This window comes from Balaenoptera ricei, chromosome 5 (genome assembly GCF_028023285.1).
Source record: "Balaenoptera ricei isolate mBalRic1 chromosome 5, mBalRic1.hap2, whole genome shotgun sequence".
NCBI lineage: Eukaryota > Metazoa > Chordata > Mammalia > Artiodactyla > Balaenopteridae > Balaenoptera > Balaenoptera ricei.
In genome coordinates, this window is record NC_082643.1 from 126694493 (window position 1) to 126717468 (window position 22976).

Genomic DNA, 22976 nt, shown 5'->3' on the forward strand with positions numbered 1-22976 from the left:
AATTCAACTCTTGCCTAAATAAATGGAAGGAACATCGAATCTTGCACATTAATTCTTTCTTCCCAGACCAATTGTATTTAAGGTTTTATAATTGCCACACCTTTCCTAGTGCTGTTTCTTAATTTTACTTGAATATTGTTAAAGATTAGAATAGATTTCACCTTGTAGTCAAGGAGGGTTCTGTCCTGAGATGTAATTTGTGTGTTCCTTGATTGCAGGGACATTATCTCTTTTACCATGCCATATCCGAGCACCTGAAACATTATCTGGGAAGTAACAGGCCTTCAACTGTATTTCTTAGTAGAAAATAAATATTTTATTCAATGCTTCATAGATAAGTTTTCAAAAGGTTTAATGAAGGAATCCTTCTAGTTAATTATTACTGTAAATATTTTACTCTAGTTTTGATGAGTGAAGTTTTTCTTCTGTTAGTATGAGTATGAAGCCGTTAATGAACCACTTTCGTATTGACAATATGTATTTATCTTTCTGCATCTCTTTTAAATTTAGTTTGGTTTTGTTTGTTTCTTTGCAAGGAATGGCCTACTCTCTTAGGCACTACACAAATCATCTGCCATTGGTAATTTTTGAAATGAATTTTGAAACAGGAAAGTATACAAATAAAGGCCATAATTAATTTTCCTTGCTTTAAGATATTTTTAATTAGAAAAACAAAAAAACGGATGCAGGATTTCTCCTCTAGTGATCTTTGAGCTTCTATTCACTTGAGAAAGTATAATTGATACCAATTGCAAGTATAAAATCCATAAATTATTGTGCCAAATTTCTATCAAAAGGAAATGTCAATAGTGAAGTCATAAATCCCTGATGACGGCCTTCAGCTGAAATGATGCTGGCAGGCATGATTCTAATCACACCCAATGTGTGGTGATGCAATATAACATCTCCTGTACAAAGTGAGTAAGGCTTAAGCATTTTTTTCCTCATTAGACATATTATAATTAATCAGAATCACTGGCCTTTTTTAAATTAGAGACTTTTCACTTGTGTCACAAACTCTTCTGTTACGGGTAGGAGAGCAGGTTTGGGAAAGGTTTCTGAATAAGATTATCGAAAACATGTCCTTACGGCAGCTTTTCAGCGTATCTCCTCTACAATCTGTCCAACTGGCCCTCATCCCAAGCATTGACTTTTGGAATCCAAATTTAGTCCATTCTCCCTCAGTTCTTATTTCTTACTACTTTATAATTGTTTATATATGTGTGTGTGTGTGTGTGTGTACTTTATAATTGTTCATATATGTGTGTGTGTGTAATTTATAATTGTTCATATACGTGTGTGTGTGTAATTTATAATTGTTATACATATAATGTATGCACACATACATATATACACTTCATCTCCGTATGAGAATGGTTCACAGATAAAATAATTTTGCTATAAAACAGTGGGTATAAGGAATCAACAGTAATTTTTTAAACATATTATTTTTGTTGACATGATTACATAAAAGGTAATTCAACAATATTTTAAGACATAATAGAGCAATTATTTTTTTTCCCCATTGGGCATAAAAATAGTTCTTAGCAGAACTCCTGTATTATTGCGTTTGTTGGAAGTTCTGTTGTGTACAGATTTTTCTCCTAGGAACTATAATTTGGAAGGATTAGCTGTTGCTCTTCCCTGTGCTTCTAGCAGAGGCACACTGAAAATTATTAAATTCAATAGACTGTATGGGTTTTAGGTAGATAATGGCAGGTCAGTTCCTGAAGACTACTGTTAGATTTGACTGGGGAACTTCAGAGACAATATAAGAGGTACTGTTCTCCCCTAGTAATCATGGGGAAATAAAGTTATGTCAGGTAGCAATATAGTGTTTTATATATAGTTTTAATATAGTGTTTTAACTTACTATCAAATGTTTTATTGGGGTTCCGTGAGATTATAACTGCACACTCCCTCTTTTATAGGTTCCTTCGTCTTTGCGGTTACTGTCACAGATGCTGATTTTGGACCCAATTCTGAACTACATTATTCTCTTTCGGGTAGAAACTCTGAAAAATTTCACATTGACCCACTGAGAGGAGCTATTATGGCAGCTGGACCACTAAATGGCACTTCAGAAGTGACGTTTTCTGTACATGTAAAAGATGGTGGCTCATTTCCAAAGACAGATTCTACAACAGTGACTGTTCGATTTGTGAACAAAGCAGATTTCCCTAAAGTCAGAGCCAAAGAACAAACTTTCGTGTTTCCTGAAAACCAACCAGTAGGCACTCTTGTCACTACCATAACGGGGTCCTCCTTGAGAGGAGAACCTTTGTCCTATTATATTGCAAGTGGGAATCTTGGCAACACATTTCAGACTGATCAGTTATCAGGGCAGGTGTCCATTAGTCAACCTCTGGATTTTGAAAAGATACAAAAATATGTTGTATGGATAGAAGCCAGAGATGGAGGTTTCCCTCCTTTCTCCTCTTATGAGAAACTTGACATAACAGTATTAGATGTCAATGATAATTCCCCAGTTTTTAAGGAAGATCCATTTGTATCTGAAATATTGGAAAACCTTTCTCCTCGAAAAATACTTACTGTTTCTGCAGTGGACAAGGATAGTGGACCCAATGGACAGTTAGACTATGAAATTGTTAATGGCAACAGAGAACATAGTTTCAGTATCAATCATGCTACTGGTGAAATTAGAAGCATTCGACCTTTAGACCGGGAAAAAATATCTCAGTATGTGCTTACCATAAAGTCCTCAGACAAAGGCTCCCCTTCTCAGAGTACCTCAGTAAAAGTCATCATTAACATTTTAGATGAAAATGATAATGCCCCTAGGTTTTCGCAAATATTCAGTGCCCACGTTCCTGAAAATTCCCCATTAGGGTACACAGTTACACGTGTCACAACTTCTGATGAAGATATTGGTGTAAATGCAATTAGTAGATATTCTATAATGGACACAAGTCTTCCATTTACGATTAATCCCAGCACTGGGGATATCGTAATTAGTAGACCTTTAAATAGAGAAGACACAGACCGTTACAGAATCCGAGTTTCTGCCCACGATTCTGGATGGACTGTAAGTACAGATGTCACGATATTTGTGACAGATGTCAATGACAATGCTCCAAGATTTAGCAGACCATCCTATTACTTAGATTTTCCTGAACTTACTGAAATTGGCTCCAGAGTGACTCAGGTATCTGCAACAGACCCTGATGAGGGATCAAACGGACAAGTGTTCTATTTTATAAAATCTCAGTCAGAGTACTTCAGGATTAATGCCACCACAGGAGAGATTTTCAATAAACAGGTCTTAATATACCAAAACGTCAGTGGCTTCAGTAACGTGAACATCAACAGACATAGTTTTATAGTGACGTCTTCAGATCGAGGTAATCCTGCATTACTTAGTGAGACGACAGTTACCATCAACACGGTGGACAGTAATGACAACGCACCACGATTTCTTAAACCTGCATATTTTACTCCAGTCACCAAACATGTTAAAATTGGTACAAAGTTAATCAAAGTTACTGCAGTAGATGAGAAAGATTTTGGATTGAATTCTGAAGTGGAGTATTTCATTTCGAATGAACATCATTTGCTAAAATTTAAGTTAGACAATAATACGGGGTGGATTTCAGTAGCAGCTCCCCTGATATCTGACTTGAATCAAAACTTTTTGATCACTGTCACCGCGAAGGATAAGGGAAACCCTCCACTTTCATCCCAAGCCACTGTTCACATAATTGTCACCGAGGAAAACTACCACACACCTGAATTCTCTCAAAGCCACATGAGTGCAACCATCCCTGAAAGCCATAGTATTGGGGCCATTGTCAGAACCGTTTCTGCAAGAGATAGAGACACGGCTATGAATGGCTTGATTAAGTACAGTATTTCCTCAGGAAATGAAGAAGGCATCTTTGCAATCAATTCCTCCACAGGTGTATTAACACTAGCCAAAGCTCTTGATTATGAGCTATGCCAGAAACACGAAATGACTATTAGTGCTACAGATGGAGGCTGGGTTGCAAGGACTGGTTACTGCAGTGTGACTGTAGATGTGATTGACGTGAATGACAATTCTCCAGTGTTCCTCCCTGATGAATATTTCCCCGCTGTTTTGGAAAATGCGCCCAGTGGGACGACAGTTATCCACCTAAATGCAACGGATGCCGACTCTGGAACCAATGCTGTGACTGCGTATACTGTACAGTCATCTGACAGTGACCTCTTTGTCATTGACCCCAACACGGGGGTCATCACCACTCAAGGCTTCCTGGATTTTGAAACCAAGCAGAGCTACCACCTTACTGTGAAAGCTTTCAATGTCCCCGATGAAGAAAGGTGCAGTTTTGCCACTGTTAATATACAGTTAAAAGGGACAAATGAATATGTGCCTCGTTTTGTTTCCAAACTTTACTATTTTGAAATCTCAGAAGCAGCTCCTGAAGGTACTATTGTTGGAGAAGTGTTTGCCAGTGACCGTGATTTGGGCACTGATGGCGAAGTGCATTATTTGATTTTTGGTGACAGTAGAAAGAAGGGTTTCCAGATCAACAAGAAGACTGGACAAATTTATGTTTCTGGACTTCTTGATAGGGAAAAAGAAGAAAGGGTATCTTTGAAGGTACTGGCCAAGAATTTTGGCAGCATTAGGGGTGCAGACATCGATGAGGTCACTGTAAATGTCACTGTGCTTGATGCCAATGACCCACCCGTTTTTAGTCTAAACATCTACAGTGTTCAGATCAGTGAAGGGGTCCCAACGGGAACTCATGTGACCTTTGTCAGTGCCTTCGACTCAGACTCTGTTCCCAGCTGGAGTAGGTTTTCCTATTTTATTGGATCAGGGAATGAAAATGGTGCCTTTTCCATTAATCCACAGACAGGACAGATCACCGTTACTGCAGAATTAGATCGAGAAACCCTACCCATCTATAATCTCACGGTTTTAGCTGTGGATTCAGGGACCCCCTCAGCTACAGGAAGTGCCTCCTTATTAGTCACCCTGGAAGATATAAATGATAATGGGCCTATGCTGACCATCAGTGAGGGAGAAGTTATGGAAAACAAACGCCCAGGAACTCTGGTGATGACCCTTCAGTCCACGGATCCTGACCTCCCTCCAAATCAAGGCCCCTTTACCTATTACTTGCTGAGCACGGGTCCTGCCACCAGCTATTTTAGTCTGAACACTGCTGGAGTTCTGAGCACGACTAGAGAGATTGACAGAGAGCAAATTGCAGACTTCTATCTGTCTGTGGTCACTAGGGACTCCGGTGTTCCTCAGATGTCTTCCACAGGAACCGTGCATATCACAGTGATAGACCAAAATGACAACCCTTCACAGTCTCGGACGGTGGAGATATTTGTTAATTATTATGGCAACTTGTTTCCTGGTGGGATTTTAGGCTCCGTGAAGCCACAGGATCCCGATGTGTTAGACACCTTCCACTGCTCCCTGACTTCGGGTGTTACGAGCCTCTTCAGTATTCCGAGGGGCACTTGCAATCTGAGTTCCCAGCCAAGGTCCACAGACGGCACGTTTGATCTGACTGTCCTCAGCAACGATGGCGTCCACAGCACGGTCACGAGCAATATCCGAGTTTTCTTCACTGGATTTTCCAACACGACAGTGGATAACAGCATCCTGCTGCGTCTCAGCGTACCAAGTGTAAAGGACTTCTTGACGAACCACTACCTTCATTTCTTACGCATTGCCAGTTCACAGCTGACTGGCCTCGGGACCGCTGTGCAGCTGTATGGGGCCTATGAAGGGAACAATAGAACATTTCTTTTGGCAGCTGTGAAGCGAAGCCATAATCAGTATGTGAATCCCAGTGGTGTAGCCACCTTCTTTGAAAGCATCAAAGAGATCCTCTTCCGGCAGAGTGGAGTGAAGGTAGAATCTGTAGATCACGACTCCTGTGCTCCCGGCCCATGTCAGAACGGAGGCAGCTGTGTAAGGAGACTGGCCGTGAGCTTCGAATTAAAGAGCCATGAGAGCCTTCCGGTCATCGTCGTGGCAAATGAACCTTTGCAGCCTTTCTTATGCAAGTGTCTGCCAGGCTATGCTGGCAGCTGGTGTGAAATAGACATAGACGAATGCCTTCCGTCCCCTTGCCACAATGGTGGGACCTGTCACAATTTAGTGGGAGGATTTTCATGCAGCTGCCCAGATGGCTTCACTGGCAGAGCCTGTGAGAGGGATATCAACGAGTGCCTGCCTAGTCCCTGCAAGAACAGTGCCATCTGCCAGAACTTTCCAGGAGGCTTCAACTGTGTTTGCAAAACTGGATACACAGGTATGATGATGTTTGGCTTTTTTTTCCCACCAAGACTTTAGCCATATCAAGTATAACAGAAAGTCATGAACTTTGTCATTTTCAAATGATTTTCCCTAAAGAATAGGCAAAATCACAGCAAATGCTTTAAGCATTTACTATTGGCCAGACACTGTTCTAAGCACTTTATCTGTATTTTTTTTTTTTTTTTTTTTTTTTTTTTATGGCTGTGTTGGGTCTTCGTTTCTATGTGAGGGCTTTCTCTAGTTGTGGCAAGCGGGGGCCACTCTTCATCGCGGTGCGCGGGCCTCTCACTGTCGCAGCCTCTCCTGTCGCGGAGCACAGGCTCCAGACGCGCAGGCTCATTAATTGTGGCTCACGGGCCCAGCTGTTCTGCGGCATGTGGGATCTTCCCAGACCAGGGCTCGAACCCGTGTCCCCTGCATTGGCAGGCAGATTCTCAACCACTGCGCCACCAGGGAAGCCCACTTTATCTGTATTTATTTCACTTACTTCTCACAAGAAACCTACGAGGTAGAGAGAATGATTTTCCAGGTTTTACAGAGGAGGAAGATGATGTAGAGAGAAGTTGAGTTGGTTTTCTAAGGTGACTCAGTTGATTTGTTGTAGAGTCGGGGTGTGAGCTTACACAGTTCATTCCAGAGGTTAAGTTCTTGTCTTGTACAAGAGCAAAAAGAGCATCTTAGCTTCAAAAAAGTGTTCTAAAGTTAAAGGACATGGTATAGTTAAAGTATAAGACCTGGACTATTTTATGTCCTAAATACAGATCTCAATTATTGTTGTTGGTTCCTTCATTTTATCATGGTCATTTTTATGATTTTTTATCATAATTATCATTAAGATTATTGAAATTTGACCCACACTGTGAGGAGAATGAAGCAAGAGCTGTGATTTAGATTGAGATTAAAATGCCTTGTTATTTGTAGTAGTCGGTTAGAAAACATCATAGGCTGATTTCTAAGGTAACTGGGCCACAATGTACCTTGACATTTTAGAAACAGAGTTAAACATATTGAGCAAATTTGTTTGACTAGTCTTTGGCATCCTAATAGGACATGATGTATGTTTATAAATATATCTCTGTTTCTATCCCTATCTATCTATCTATCACCTATTTATTTATTAGCTGATCTGTAGTTAGTACACCTTCAAATGTGTATAAATTTATGCTGTTGATAAGTTTGAGGAGAGACAATTTCTCTGCTGTAATTTGCACAGTATACATTTTTAGAGCATATATATTACATTGGGTTGCCCTGTAGTGTTTATGAACACAATTTAAAGTGTAGTGAAATAGGTAAAACCAGGATATATTTTTTAAAATGTGGTAGATGTTTTGCAGAATACTATTTTAAAAGAAGTTTTTCAGAAAATGTATTTGGATATCATATTTTAAAATGATGCCCATCATGTGTATACTTATAGTTTTATATTTGGAGAATTGAATTGCTTGGTGATGATATAAAGCAAGTTTGAATAAGCCAAAGCAGATCTCATAAACTTTGCCTTCTACAAAATAATGTCCTTGAAATGTAAAGGAAAAAGGGGCAGCAAACATATGAATGAAAGAATCAAGGGATTTGACAGAACTTGATTTAGCTATAGCTTTTGAGAAGTCACCTTAGCTTGCTGACCTTCAACCCCCCATCTGTAAAATGGGAATAATCATACTTACTTATCTTTTAGGGTTGTTGTAATGAGTAAAAATAATGTTTTTAAAACACCTAGCACAGAGCCCAGCTTTCAATAAGTAGCAATGCTGATTAGTAGCGTTAGTAGTAGTGTTAGTATAATGGTAGATGTAGAGGTATGCCATAGGATTTCTATAAAGACAAGCCTCAGTGGCACAAGGTAAGTCTGAGTCTTACCAGAGTTGTACTTGTAGGATCATGAATAACAGGCTTACATACATGTTATGAGTTCAGGGTTTCTAGAAAACCTTCCTCACTCTTTCGCACCCTTCTCCCCCCACCCCCAATGCCCCCCCCCCATTACTTCCTCTGTTGGGAATTCAACAATAAAGATTATTTATTTGTCCCATTTTAGTATAATACACTGATTCACACTTAGAGTGAGTTTACGCTTAGTTCTGGAATGAAGAAAGTGTGACTGTTTTGGGTAGTAGATGGGGAAGAGGGAAAGTGTGTTAGCAAGGCACCCTATGCTGATCTCAGCATAAATGTTACTTACTGCATGAAGGGACACAGAACCAGCCCTTTCACTTCACTTCTCTGTAGTTTGTTTCTTTATTTGTTTCATTTTATTTAAACATACACCGCATCCTTTTCTAAATGTAGTTGTTGAAACTTTTAAGCATACTCTTCTTTCATCATGAAATATTAATAACGTTTATCGGGTGACTGTTTAAAACACTGCTTAAAGCTCCTTGCATCACAGACATTGTTATTCACTTATTTATTCAGTTCTTCTCACAGCTCTATTAAATGAATATTTTTATCATTCCCATTTAAAAACAAAACAATTTGGATCTGAGAGGGATTGGAGATGAAATAACTTGCCTCCAGCATGGCACAGAAAGTGATCTGAGTTTTGACTCTAAGCTTTACTCTGCTCTTTATATGCCTGTCATGTCTCATCACACTTTGATCTGCATTTGCTAGAGAGTACTGCTAGTGGGCCTGTGATACCTTCTAAGAATTTTTTTCCATGATTCTACTTAAACCGCACAAAAAGCCTATGAGACAGGTATTGGAATGCTCAAATTGGATAAGAGTGAAGGTCAGGAAAATTCACCCATAACCTCAGCAATAAAGACATTGCAGGTATTTCCAGAAACCGCTGCTAATCATCACTGCAGTGCTGCAGTGAGTGATTCCCAGGAGGACAGTCCCTGCTTTGCTTTCACCCTTCAGATATCATTCAACTCTCACCCACTGGCAGAAGCTAAACCTGAGTCCTGCTGGGAGGGAGTCTGGAAAAGTGATAGTTTTCCAACTTGCAGTCCCTGCAATACAGAAGGATGGAATGGAGCTGAGCGTCAGCAGAGAATATCTGACGTAGAAAGATCCTCCTATTGCTTCTATTTTATGTTGTAGGAAGCTGAGCCTACACTCTGGTGACTCTAGGCCCAGAGCTGCCAAAAACGAGATCATAACCTCTTTCTCTAAGGAACACCATTTGAAGTAATGTATTAATTTTACATGCGGTCCCTCCTCAGAGCTCACTTTAGTCCCTGTTTGCATAATTGGAGATAATCCAATGGATCAGGAATGATCTAAGCAAACGTATAATTGAATGCTTCATATAAATCTTACATTTTTAAATTAATGTTATTCTTTGTTTCCAAACTCTATATGCAAAGTCCATCCAGTAAAACTAGCAGATAATTAAATTCTGATAGTTTTATTTCTTTGCTTTGTTTTGCAGAAAACAGTATATGAAAAACCATGCTGACAAATTGTTAACCCACACACTAAATTAGGAATGCATTGTTTAAATGTCTGTAAATGTTTAATGTTCTTTGGAAAGGTAATCCCTCAAGTATCATTTTGAGTTACTTTTTTCCAGCTAGTCTTTACCAGGTAACCTGACTCAGGAAGGTGGAGCTAATGCACCAAAACATCTTAAAGAACCAATCAGAGCTAATAAGTCATAAGACAAAATTCATAGTTAATCACAAGTGTGCCTCACAGAATGAATTTTTAAATATTCATTCTGGCTAGATTTTACTTCTGTTAACATTAAGTATTAGTACCTTAGTGAAGCCTTCTTCAAAGTCTGTATGTATTGTATTCAGATTTTTTTGGATCATCAGAATTATTTCAAAGCACCTATATTTTATACTCTATTTACTATTGTGGACTTTCACTGCATTTTTTTTCAGTGATTTTTAAAGTCGGTGGCATTACAAATTGGAGCTGTGAGAGTATATAAACTTTCTGATTAAAATAATTCTCAGCCGCTGCCCCCCCATCACACACACACACACACATGCACACGCACACACACTACTGAATATTTCATGTGAAGCTAGAGATTGTGCTAAAGATTAGATGAGTGTTTATGAATTGATGCAAGTTGAGAGGCTTTATCCTAAGAATACCCCACAGAGAGTGGTTAAATATTAGCTCAACAGGGAATCTTTGTGGAGAACATCCTGTAAGGATGCAAGTAGAAAAATGAAAATTATGGAATGATTACAACAAAAAGATATGAAGAGATATAGTTATTATCATATTGCTACCATATTCCTGATATATTTATTTTTTTAAGTTTATTTTCAAGTTTGTGGCTATAGGGTCACATAATAAATATGGAATAAGAATATTTTTTATTTAATGACTTTAGAGAAAACTAATTTGCTTGTATAACTTGTATTTTGGGTGGGTTTTTCTTAGTTACTAGAAAAAGAACCAAAAAGAAATTGAGAAAAAAAATACTGAGACTTCATTTTCCGTTATAATCACTTCATGTTTCACTGTTAAGAACATTTTCCTATAATTTAATTTTATATTAATAGCACTAAATGAAGCTTTGATTAGCTATATGTAGAGTATATTAGAAAAGATGAATAAATTTTAATATAGTCTAGAACATGTGAAAAATTAATGTCTAGATTTTCACAAAGTTTAATAGTATAAGAAATTCCATCAACTGTCGATGTGCCCCAGTAAACTGAAAGAAAATATCTTCCATATTATTCGTGCCTCAGAAGTTCAGGGAACCCTGGAGGAAAACATCAGCCTAACAACTACAAATCTAATATTTCTTTTCCTATACAAATGAAAATTCCTTGTGTTTAATAGAACACTAATTAGAAAGCACAATTATATAGTCAGTAACCACAAAGCATCTGTCTTCCTGCTCCCAGGTTTTCTGTTTGCAGTACACCCTGCATTAACTCCTTCAGAGTAATGAATGGTGTTATAAAGGGCAGCATGTATATGGAACTTATTTCTAAATCCTGGTCTCTCATAACAGAATTAGTTCATAGCACCTTTAACCTTGCCTGTTCACTTTCACACATCTGGATGCATTTTAGGTGTGCTATTTGTAGTAATGCCAGGAGTGTATTCCCACAAGGAGAAGTTTTCCTGTGCTCTCTAGTAAGTCCCAGTATTTCAGGGGAGGATGAGATTTGTCCATTCATCACTTTTATGTCACTTGACAGTATAAAAAGGCCCGTAAAGTTATTTACAGGTTGTGCATAGTAATTTTACCAAGAAACTTGGCAAACATTTGCTTTCATGAAGATGGGAGTTGTCACTAAGAGTCATTCTTTTAAAATCACAGCAGTCATATATTAATGTTGTCAATGATCATGTGACCAGGAAACCAAAGAATATAAACAAATTTTATTTCCAAGAGTGGAATTACACTGTTTGCCTCAAATGATGCGTTAACTTATTAAAGCATTAATAACAGGTTCTAATAGCTTAAAAGCTTCTTATTTCTGTGGAAAATAAGCGTGTATTTGTAAGCTTATCGTAGATATTATGTGTATCATTATATATAATCATTTGTAGTCTCATTGAGATCATATTTGTGTGTGTTTTAAAATACGAAGGTAAGACCGTTTTTTGTTTTTTTTTTTTTTTGGTTTTATTACTAGCAACCCTTATTTAAGCATAATATTTTTGCTTTGTTTCCATGTGAAAAACCATAATGCTAATTGATCAGGATATTTAGATGAGCTATCTTCATAGTGCCTTTCATTTACATAGCATGCAAAAAACGGCTACTTTCTATTAAAATAATAAAAATGCCTATAAGCATAAACATTCAGAATATATAGCGTGTATGTATTATGGAATTATATTTGCTGATAAAATAATCAATTTAGATATAAAATGAACTTTGTTAGTTCCACATGGTCTTCCTTCTCCTCTGTGTATAAACACAAGAGATTCAAAAGTATTACTTGTGGTGATCTAACATATATATGATCTAAGGTATTAAATTGAAGCCTACACAAACTATGGGATATCAGAAATCATCATATCCCCATAGGGTGGCTGAATTTAACAGGCAAGAATAAATTTAGCACAATTATACCTAACTTAACATTAAAATGTGCTATTGCAATGAGTGAAACTTGAATATATATCCTTGTCGAAAAGATCATAGATGATCACATCAGATTCGATTTATGTTCAACACTTCATCACACCTTCTGCCCCAGAACATGAAGACACATGCTAAATTTCTCCTGTAAGTTTAAACTGTAATCTTGAGAAGTCTGGATTTACCTTGGCCTCCTATTATGCATTCACTTTCATCTTTAAGAATTCCCATTCTCCATGTGCTAGGAGCTTACACTTCCAAAAGCACATCTCTTTCTATCTATAATAAATAATGTATATCAACACCATTAATTGATGAATGTCAAAGCAATGAGATCACTTTATTCCTCTAAACAGCTGCTCTGACAGTTAACATATCTTAATAGAAAAAGGCTCCTTGAGTTCAGGAGACATAAATGCCTTTCTGTGTGCAAGCCCTATCAGCATACTTCCAAGCCTCAAGGCACTGACAAATATTGTTAATTGACTTGCAGCATTAATTAAGTTAATGATGCAAAATTTTGTTTCACGGTGCTCCAACACATCAGATTGTTTGTAGCAGAAGCATGTTAGAGTAATTCAAACTGCTGCATTCTCTGATAATCATTATGCCATTAACATAGATGTTAATGCAGAACAATACAGAATTTGTTGCTGACTTCTAATTGGGTAATAGAGCATAAACTTTCCAAATCCTAGAAATACGCATTTAAAGGCTTTTTGATTCTAAGTAAAATTATGACATCTTTCCCTCACATGTAAGAAAAAATGTTCTTTTAATAATAACTTAAATTGCAACATTGAGTTTTCAAACTGTATCTTGGAATCTAGTACGGCAACCTCTTTGAAATTTACTAATTGTAAAATAAAAATATTACTCAACAAATGGAGTACTCAAACTAAAGTTTTGAATGGTAAATAATTTACATACTCTAACAACAACAAATAAGACTATTTTACCCAAACTCAACAATAAATTCATTTGCGTAACCCCTAGAAAATTCATTTCTTAAATTTTTGACAAATATGAAGATAAAACTCAGGCTTAAAATAGAATGTCAAATGAAAGATTGAATTTTCTTTCTCCTTAAAAGAAGTTCATTCTCAAACTAATATTTTCTCAGTTTGTAGCTGCTTCTATTTATGTAGTCAGTGTATGTTTTAACACATGAGTAAGTCGTATTTATTTTTGGTTTTCTTTCCACCTCTTGCTTTGGACTAACTGAAATAGCTCATAGTTTGTGTTTGAATTAAATTCAGATGTCTGTGTTAAAATCTTATTTTGTAAGGGGTAAATAAAATAGCCATTTTATATAATTATTTTTAAAAAACCCTAAATTTCTTTGTTGTTATTGCTGTAGAAACCAAGACTCAAGGTGGTCTTTTCCAACAAGATTCAACAAAGTAGAGAGTGGAGATTTACAGGATCAATGATTTGGGTTTTTATAGTCATACATTGTTCTTGGAGAGCACATATGTCCAAAAAGTTGAGTAAGTGTACATGACCACACCCGCTAAGCTGATTAGCCTTTGTTCCCCATTTCCAGTCTTCAAGAAGTGAAGTTTGTGATTTTGTAACCTACGTATATGATGTGTTCACAACATGAAGGTTATACTGACCATACCTGTAAAGAATATTAGTCTATATCCTTAATGCATGCTACTTTTAACACAACTCTAAAAGAAATTTTCAAAAAAAGAAAGGAAAAGAAGAAAATAAAACGTTACTTAGTACAACGGCACATGTGAAAATTATGCATAATCTTACAGTGGAAAAAATGGAAGGACTGGGATGTGACTTTCCTGATACTAGGTAAATAATCAATAGTATAGTCAATAGGTCTTATTTCATTCTCTATTGAGCGGTATCAGTATTGTATTAAGGGGAAAAAAGTACACTTCTCTAGAACAATCTGTCACAAATCCAGTTAGAAAATACCAGAGAAGAGAGCTCTCCATGGCACAGCATCTCTCTGGTGTGATAGTTTGTATGGGCTTAGAATAAATTTGTCCTGCCTGTTTCTCCAGTATGACTCATTGCTAAAGTACTTAAAACTTAATTTCTGTGCTTCTAGATTGTTAACTTGTTTATTTTCATTATTTCCCCTTAGAATAGAAAGGTATTCTGAAATTGTACTGTTTTGCCTTGTAAGGAGATTCCCAATTTTATTTATAAAGGAAAAAATTTTGTGTTTATGACCCTATGATGTAGAGAATCATGTTCAGTTAGCAGAGTCATGAGATCTGACTCACACTTATAATTTCAAACAAACCAGCAAGAGTGGCTACAAAATCAAGCCACAAAAGCAGAACTAAATTAAACAAAAACTTTGTGTTTCAAGCATAGTTATTATGATGAAATGGGTTATCTATGCACAACATGGTCTAGTTGTGCAGATAAAACTTACGCCCTTTCATGAGACATTGAATAAAGGCATTAGTGCAGTCATGCTGGGAAGTAGGTAATAGCTTTACAGAAATAAACTCTCCCTCCTGTCAATGAATGGAAATTAAGAACTCTAAGAAATGTCTTAATTTCTTAGGAAATTAAGAAATATCATTATTTCCTCAAATTAGAAAACTAAAAACTATTCTAACAACTATGTTAAATTATTACAATATTTATTATAGAACAGTGATATTAGAACAAAGTTACATTTGCATAAAAACCACACAACATCACAACGATAACAAAACACAGATGAGACTGGCCTTATACCCTAAGTTTTGCCTACTAAGTGATTAATTATTCAATTATAGCTGTCTGAAACCTGGATATGGGAACAGAGTTACAATGGTCTGTACCATAGTTTTATAATTTCTTAGGCAAGAGATTACCCTCCAAAGGCTTCTTCTCCGCCATCTGTGAAATATGTTTTCTGTTGTGTGGATCAATTTCCCCCACTAAAGTGGAGACACCATGTAAAGACACTTGTCTGCTTTTTAACTGTCAGATCTTCATCTTCTAGCATGCCTGGCCCATAATAGGCACTCAGTCAATATTAACAGATTCAATGAACAAGATGATGTATGAGAAGTCTTTATACACTGAAATATAGGCAGGGTAGGTATTATTGGTTTAGAAGAAAGACAGAGAATACATAATCTATAGTCAAGAATAAATTTTCATAAGTATTTGAAAATGTGTTTGATGTGTCTTTTTATTTCCTATTCTACTTTACAACAGGTAAGTCAAAGTTAAGGAATATTTCTTGAGAGTGAAAGGATTGTAATTTGGCAAATAAGCTAAATGAGATTCATTATTACCTTTGAGAAATCTGAGTTAAGGAAATCTCGATGGCGAAAATTTTACTGCAGAAGTTTCAACTCTCCAGTTATAATACATGAAAAAATTGGCATCAACAAGAGAAAATAAATTCAGTGAAAACATTTAAATATGTTCACCATTTATGATTTCCCTGAAAACAGTAGTTCCTTCCAAGATGATTATGTAAATTACTTCCTAAATATTATAATGCATAACTATACAATAGGACAACTGAATAAGACTTTGAACTCGGATATAATATTCCTATGTCCTCATGTCAAGTAAAATGTTCTTGTATTTCTTTTCTACAAAGATAGGCTTTCTCAGGATAGACTATTACATATGGTCATGCAGTAATGGTGTTAATATATTTATGTAAGGGTTTTTTTAATGAGTTTGATGCTTTGCAGGGAAAATGTGTGAATCTCCAGTCAATTACTGTGAATGCAACCCCTGCTTTAATGGTGGTTCCTGTCAAAGTGGTGTGGAGTCATACTACTGCCATTGTCCATTTGGTGAGTAAAACTTAGTGGTTGATATAAAATATCAATCTATTTTGATGCACAGTTTAGCAATTTTGTTTTATTGTATCTTGGAGTGACTAAGAAAATGTTAGTCATTTTACACAAGAGATTTTAGCAAAATAAAATCTCAAAGGCTTAATATTTTCTAAGTTAATTATGGAAATTGCATTGAATATATTGTTTTGATCATTACTAGAAAATAATCAACCAAAGATAATTAAATTTGATGTTGTCTCCTCAGGACATTTCCTCTCAAAAACTTGTGTATGCCTTTTTTTAGCCTAGAACCTATCAAATGAAAAATCCTTTAAGAGCTATTTGACATCATTTTCTACTAAAATCTTTAAGACTAGTCAAAGCGTTTTTGTTTTGTTTTGCTTTTGCTTCTTTACTTTTGTTTTTTTGCATTAATTCAACCACTTCAGTTAGAAGGATTTGGTAGCTTGACATGCAGTTTTCATATAGGCTTTGTAGATAGTGTCAAAATTAAAATAATCAAAATTCAGAATGATGTGTTCTGTTAAGGAAGAAAATTGTTAAAAGAATTTTTTCATATGCATGCATATTTATTCATCATAGTGGAATGAATTAAAAGATTCCTTCCAGGTCTCACCCAAATGTTACCCTACACTGGGACAGCCAAGAACTATGAGAACAGCTTTGCAGGAAGCTTTTATTTTAACTTGGTTTGTTTCATATGTTGGTGATTATTCCATTTATTTAAAAGCTGCTTTACTCCACCATATAGTATTCGTCTCCAGAGGCCCTGCAGTAGTTAGAGACTCTGTCATTCTCCATAAGCAAGAGAGGAGAAGGATTTTTTTCTAGTCTTTCCTTGAATATATTTATTACAGTGCTACATGGACCTGAAAAGTGGATCTCAATGTATAGTAGAGAATAGAACTTAAAAAGAATTTCAGGTTTCTAGTAACCAGTAAATGTAACATTAATTCATTTTCAAGTAATTCTATGACTATCTAGTTTTGTTTTTCTAAAGCACAATATCAAAAGAATGATAAAGAAAAACAGAATGTAAAAATATCTAATTGTGAGCCTTGTATTTTAGCAATGGTTCTGAGGCCCAGAAATTGAGGGCTTTGTCTACAGTCAAACAGAGAAAACAAAACAAAACAACCCCAAAATGATATATTGACTAAAACACAATTTTATTTTCAGTCCAGGATGATATTCACAGTACCTCTCTTTTTAAAAACTTCTTCAGATTCTCACCAACAATACCCTCGAAGCAGAAAAAGGTAGATCAAGGTCGAAATAACCACAATGTTAGATCTCCTAAAACGTCTTTCTTTCAATTATCTCTGTTTTTTTTAACTTTTTATTTTATATTGGAGTATAGTTGATTAACAATGTGGTGTTAGTTTCAGGTGTACAGCAAAGTGATTGTTATACATATACATGTATCTACTCTTTTTTCAAATTCCTTTCCCATTTAGGTTGTTACATTATATTGAGCAGAGTTCCCTGTGCTATACAGTAGGTCCTTGGTTATCCATTTTAAATAAAGGGTGCTGCTTTCGACCGATAACCACAATCAAGTTTCATGGTTTTAACTTGTGTTTTGGAAGGAAAGATAAGGGGATTGGAGTGAAAAGTGGAAAAATTATTTTCAAGTGAATGAACCAAAAGTTTTTACATTTCTAGAGGTTCTTTTGCATTCCATTTGTACATATGAGGATTTAAGATAGATAATTGATAACAAATAAGAGCAAATTGTTGCAGCATTGTAGGTGATACAACAGTGATTGCCTGTTGGATGGAAGTGTTTTGGTGTCCAAATAAACCTTCTCCTCACCATACCAGAGATCCTCAGGGGTGGGGGACTAGCACAATAACATAAATTAAAATAGAGACAGATCACATGTAGCCGGCGGAGCGCATTTACCCCCCTATTCTTTCCAGTGGCAACGGCAAAAAAACATTATTTAAACTTAGACATTGTTAGTTGGGAACAGAAGCCTTAAAAAGAAAACAAAACAGAACAAAAAACCTTGAAACAATACAGATATGAGAAAAGAGAGATAGAATTAAAAGGAAAAAGTATTGTCCTTTACAAATTGAATGTGGGTGAAACATACAAAAAAATGGCAGATGGAATGCCTCAGGCAAATAGCTGGAGGTAGTTACACATGCATCCTATAACAGAACATCTTAGCTATAATTCTGAAGTTGGAAAAACTTTTACACCATTTCCCTTCTCATCAGTGAAAGATTTGCTGTTTTGGACTAATTTTTTTTTTAATTTTTAGATATTTTTCAGCTTATGTTTTATAAAAAACATAAAGTGCTTAGGACTTTATAGAGAAGAACCTATATAGCTATAGCTTTATATATATGTATAACTTCATACACACACACAAAATATTTCTTATTAAAGTAATTTAAATAATTTCTTTTAACCTTTATGTAGATTTATTTCATGGCATTCTATTTGGAAGACAGTTTTGAAATCCTCATTAAAATTATTTCAAAGACAAAAATTTATATTTCTCTAGAAACAATAACAAAAACCCTTAGAAAGATAATATATTCTATAAAAATATTATCATTTTTGAAAGTACAGTGTCAATTTAAATAAAATGTAGAACATATTTCCAGTATATACTTTCTACATATATTTATATTCAAATTTTAAATATATTTTCATAGATTTATTAAAATTTAATCATAAGAGACCTGAGGGAACACACAGTAAAAATTTCTCTCTAATAATGTGTTTCATTTGTATGCTTTATTTTTCCTTTCTATTTAACTTTGATTACTCTTTCTGCATATATAAATAATATATATAATAAAATATGTTTAATATAAACTTGAAAATTTATTATATATAAATATAAGTTTTATATAAAATATAAATACTATATGATAGATATATTTATGATATATAAACATATGCTGTATATAATATATATGATATATAATACATATAATTCCTATAATTTCTTTATCTTTTTGTTAACTTTATTTAATGATTAAAAAGAAATCATATAGATTTCCTACTCATTTATAACGAATATTATCTAAGACTTTACAGAAAAAGGAAAGATAAATGACACAAGGAAATTCTAGGCCATTTTAATTTAAAGAACATTTGTATATAAAATGTGGTGTAGTCAAAACAACTAGACAATCAGTAGATCTGGCCTCAAATTTTGGCTCTGTCTCCCATGGTTCTATGACATTGGACAAGTTTTAAGTATTCTGTAAAATGATGACATTGGTTTCTTCTAGCAGAACAATTCCCTGCATCTAAATTTAATGCATTTACATGAGATGTACAGCCAAAATGAAGGAATGAAACCTTTGCAAGTTAATAAGAATTATGATGTGTTGGCATGGGTTAATTTTCTGATTATTTGCTACAGCCTACTAATATTTGTGGGAAAAGAATTTTGGCATAGAATTGTAACATCAGTAAAACTCACTTTTCAAGTTTGAAAAAGAACCAGCACAAACAAGTGGGAATGCTAGATTTCAGAAAAACAGAAAGCAGTTTCAAAGTAGCTGCTGTAAATCATACCCAAAGAGGGTATAAAACAAGAAAGAGATGAAAACTTAAGACAGTTATTTTCTTCGCTAAAGGCAGTATATTCCTTTCCTTAATTTTGTGACTTAAAAATACCACAAGCACAGGGACTGATTTTTTTAGGTCAAAACAAAATTTACCATCCTTAATTGAATTAAAATTGTTTTCAGGAATTGTTTATTATGAAGGAAATAACTTGGTTGAAAATTACAGCATATTAAACTTTAAAAAGATTGACAAACTCACGTTGAAAGCTTTCCAGAAAAGAAACCTCTTAAGACCTACTCCATTCTACTAATTCTAATTTTTTAAAGTGAGGCATAGTTAGGTATGTTTCCATATTGGCCAAAGAAAAATAATTACACCAGTTTATCATTTCTTATATGCTTTAGAGATCATCACTTTTCTTTCTATTTCAAATAAATTTAGACAGTATTCTTTGGAGAGTAATAAAAAGTTGTTTAAAACGTGACATTATTGTAACTTAAAAATATTTTAATCAAAGTCATTTAATAAAACTACTTGAACGTGATGTGTCAGTTTGTCAATTTTCTCATTTACAGGTGTCTTTGGAAAACACTGCGAGCTGAACAGTTATGGATTTGAGGAGTTATCATACATGGAATTTCCCAGCTTGGACCCCAATAACAACTATATTTATGTCAAATTTGCAACTATTAAAAGTCATGCTTTATTGCTTTACAACTATGACAACCAGACAGGGGACCGGGCTGAGTTTTTGGCCCTTGAAATTGCTGAAGAAAGACTAAGGTTCTCTTATAACTTAGGCAGTGGTACCTATAAACTCACCACCATGAAGAAGGTGTCAGATGGACATTTTCATACTGTGATTGCCCGGAGGGCAGGAATGGTAAGATATTCATTCCACATTAAAACTTGTTTTATTGAATATCCAGTCAATCAGGCTGGAAACTTGAAAAGTTAAAGCATGAATTGTGGTGCAAATTGAGCTCAGTTATATGTATTCATTATTTGTCCAATTTTGTTATGAACTACAGCAGCAAATGGGTAACATTCTTCTTTTGCTCATGACAGCGTTGTTTGTCTCAAAAACAACTCACCTCAAAAACAAAAAGGGAACAAAGGAAAGAAAATACCCTAGTGCATAAACATTCCATTTTATACACTTCTTATATTGAACACATTTTTAAGGTTGTGTCAGAACAGTATTTAAAATGGCTCCTTTGCTTTTCTAAGTATCCTTGACCAAATTGAAGAAACGACTTGAAAACAAACAGGGAAAACTTTTCTACAAATAAGTTACTGGTAAAAGGTGATACTTAACACAGATTTCCATATAGTAGGTAATAATCCTTATTATACCAGCACTTCAGTATACTGTCATCTGTGAGGTCTATGACATGAAATTGTGTTAGGATGAAATATTGGTTTTTGACTATTAAAGTATTCTCAAAATTATAACTCAGTAATATCCAAGATTTCCATATTATATTCCATTTCATTATATGGCTCTCATAACAAGCAGGGTACATATTTAGCACTTGTGTTCATTAAACAAGTATTTTTCTTTATAAAGGGAAATGCGTCATATCTTTTCCAAGTTAATGTTTGAAAACATTTGACACAGAATAATAGAATGGAAGGATTTATTTATTTATTCATTTTTTTATTCCAACTCTCTCTCCATAGTTCCCCCCGTCTTCAACAACCATCAAAGATTTTGGAAAAAGTAATTTGTAACAAAAACTATTTTTAAATATTTTTGGATTTTAACGCTGACCTTTTAAAACCATAACTGCTCTTTAAAATTTTTATTTCACCCTAAAAATGGACTAGAATGGTTAAAGTATTAAACCAACTATTAAAAGAAAAATTAGCCAATAGAGCAAAATAAATACTCTGAAATTTTTTTTAAATGAAGAAACTGGGATCTAAATGATTATAATTTTACCTCTTGGCTCTATGACAAGCTAGAAAAATATGAAAAATATGGTAATTATATAGTTCTGAGATGGATGAAATGAATCATATGAGAGAAGTATTTTTGCCACTAAACTTCAGGAATACTTTTTATTGTTGTACTACACGTAAGCAACTTGCAGAAACGATATTGAAAATGTTTTTACCATGTTTTTGCTAGCTTTTTCTGTGATCCATAATTAACTTTAAAAGCAAAAATTTTGTGCGCTCTATATTTACCAACTTCATAAAGCTATAACACAGAAGCTACCTTATAACATTAATTTTTTTTTCTGACAAATATGAATAACAAGTTGTCTTTATCAAAGGACAAAATTCTCCATTTGCTTCCAGGAATACTATAAATCTATGTTGAATTGGCATCAGATACAATGCCTTTTCTCTCCTCCACTCTAATTTATTACATTAAAGAAGATCTAAACAGCTTTAAAATACAGAACTATTTGCAATTATGGAAAAAAAGAGAATAGTGATTAACCCTAAAGTGACCAAATGATTTTGTCAGCATGGTCAAGGTTAGCTGTTCAGATATTTCATCAGGTACATTCACCACATCCATTGTGTTGCTTTCAGAACCCTACTAGATTATTAGATATATGCTATTTGAATATAATGAGAGGTGAGAAAACAGAAAAAGGAGTACAAATTTATGAATTATTTTAATTCTATATTGTCTTCCATTTCCTTCTGAACTTGGTGTTAATATCTATAGCTATAACTTTTTTCTAATACATTTAATTTATAAAGTGTTTATAAAATTACCCCAACATTTTGAAAATGAGAATGAAACAAAAATAAAATTTAGTAACAATAATTATAATTAAGATCATTTAGATTCTAAAAATAATCTATTTAAAAAATCTATTGAAAAGCACTCATTGGAGGTCTGATTTGACAGTAATTCAGATGGCTTTGTTAATTGGACAGAAAATCAAAATGTGAAGATAATATCTCCACATTTTTAGCATTATCACAAATAGTAATATAAATTATATCTAAAATTGCATACATTTTGTATGAAAAGGTGCTTAATAAATTTAATAGAGGTATAACAAATACATCTTGGAAATAATTTTTCAGATTAGTAATAGGTAACTACACTCAGTTCTGCCTGAGATTTTTTACACCAACATAATATGAAACCAGTGTGCTTAGAGGACGATCTCTAGGAGAATAGGGATTTAGAAAATTCCAGTGTCCCTGATTATTGATGTACCCAGTCATATTGAATCTGACTAAATTAGGACAAACGTGGAGTCTGGTGTATATATGTAGATTGGTGCTTATGTTAGCCATAATGATTTTCTAATACTGAAAGGGAAACCTAATGGGGTTGGTAGATACCACTCACCACAACCCTCCAAGCATGTG

At 34.6% G+C, this 22976-nt stretch overlaps 1 protein-coding gene across 1 annotated transcript in view; it reads left to right on the forward strand.

Annotated features, from left to right (window-relative positions):
* Positions 1-22976, forward strand: part of FAT4 (FAT atypical cadherin 4) — a 170621-nt gene that overhangs the window by 127376 nt on the left and 20269 nt on the right. The window contains exons 9-11 of the mRNA XM_059923561.1: positions 1932-6281; positions 15983-16087; positions 20207-20514. Of these exons, the coding sequence (XP_059779544.1) occupies positions 1932-6281; positions 15983-16087; positions 20207-20514 (4763 nt within the window). The remainder of the gene's footprint in view (positions 1-1931; positions 6282-15982; positions 16088-20206; positions 20515-22976) is intronic.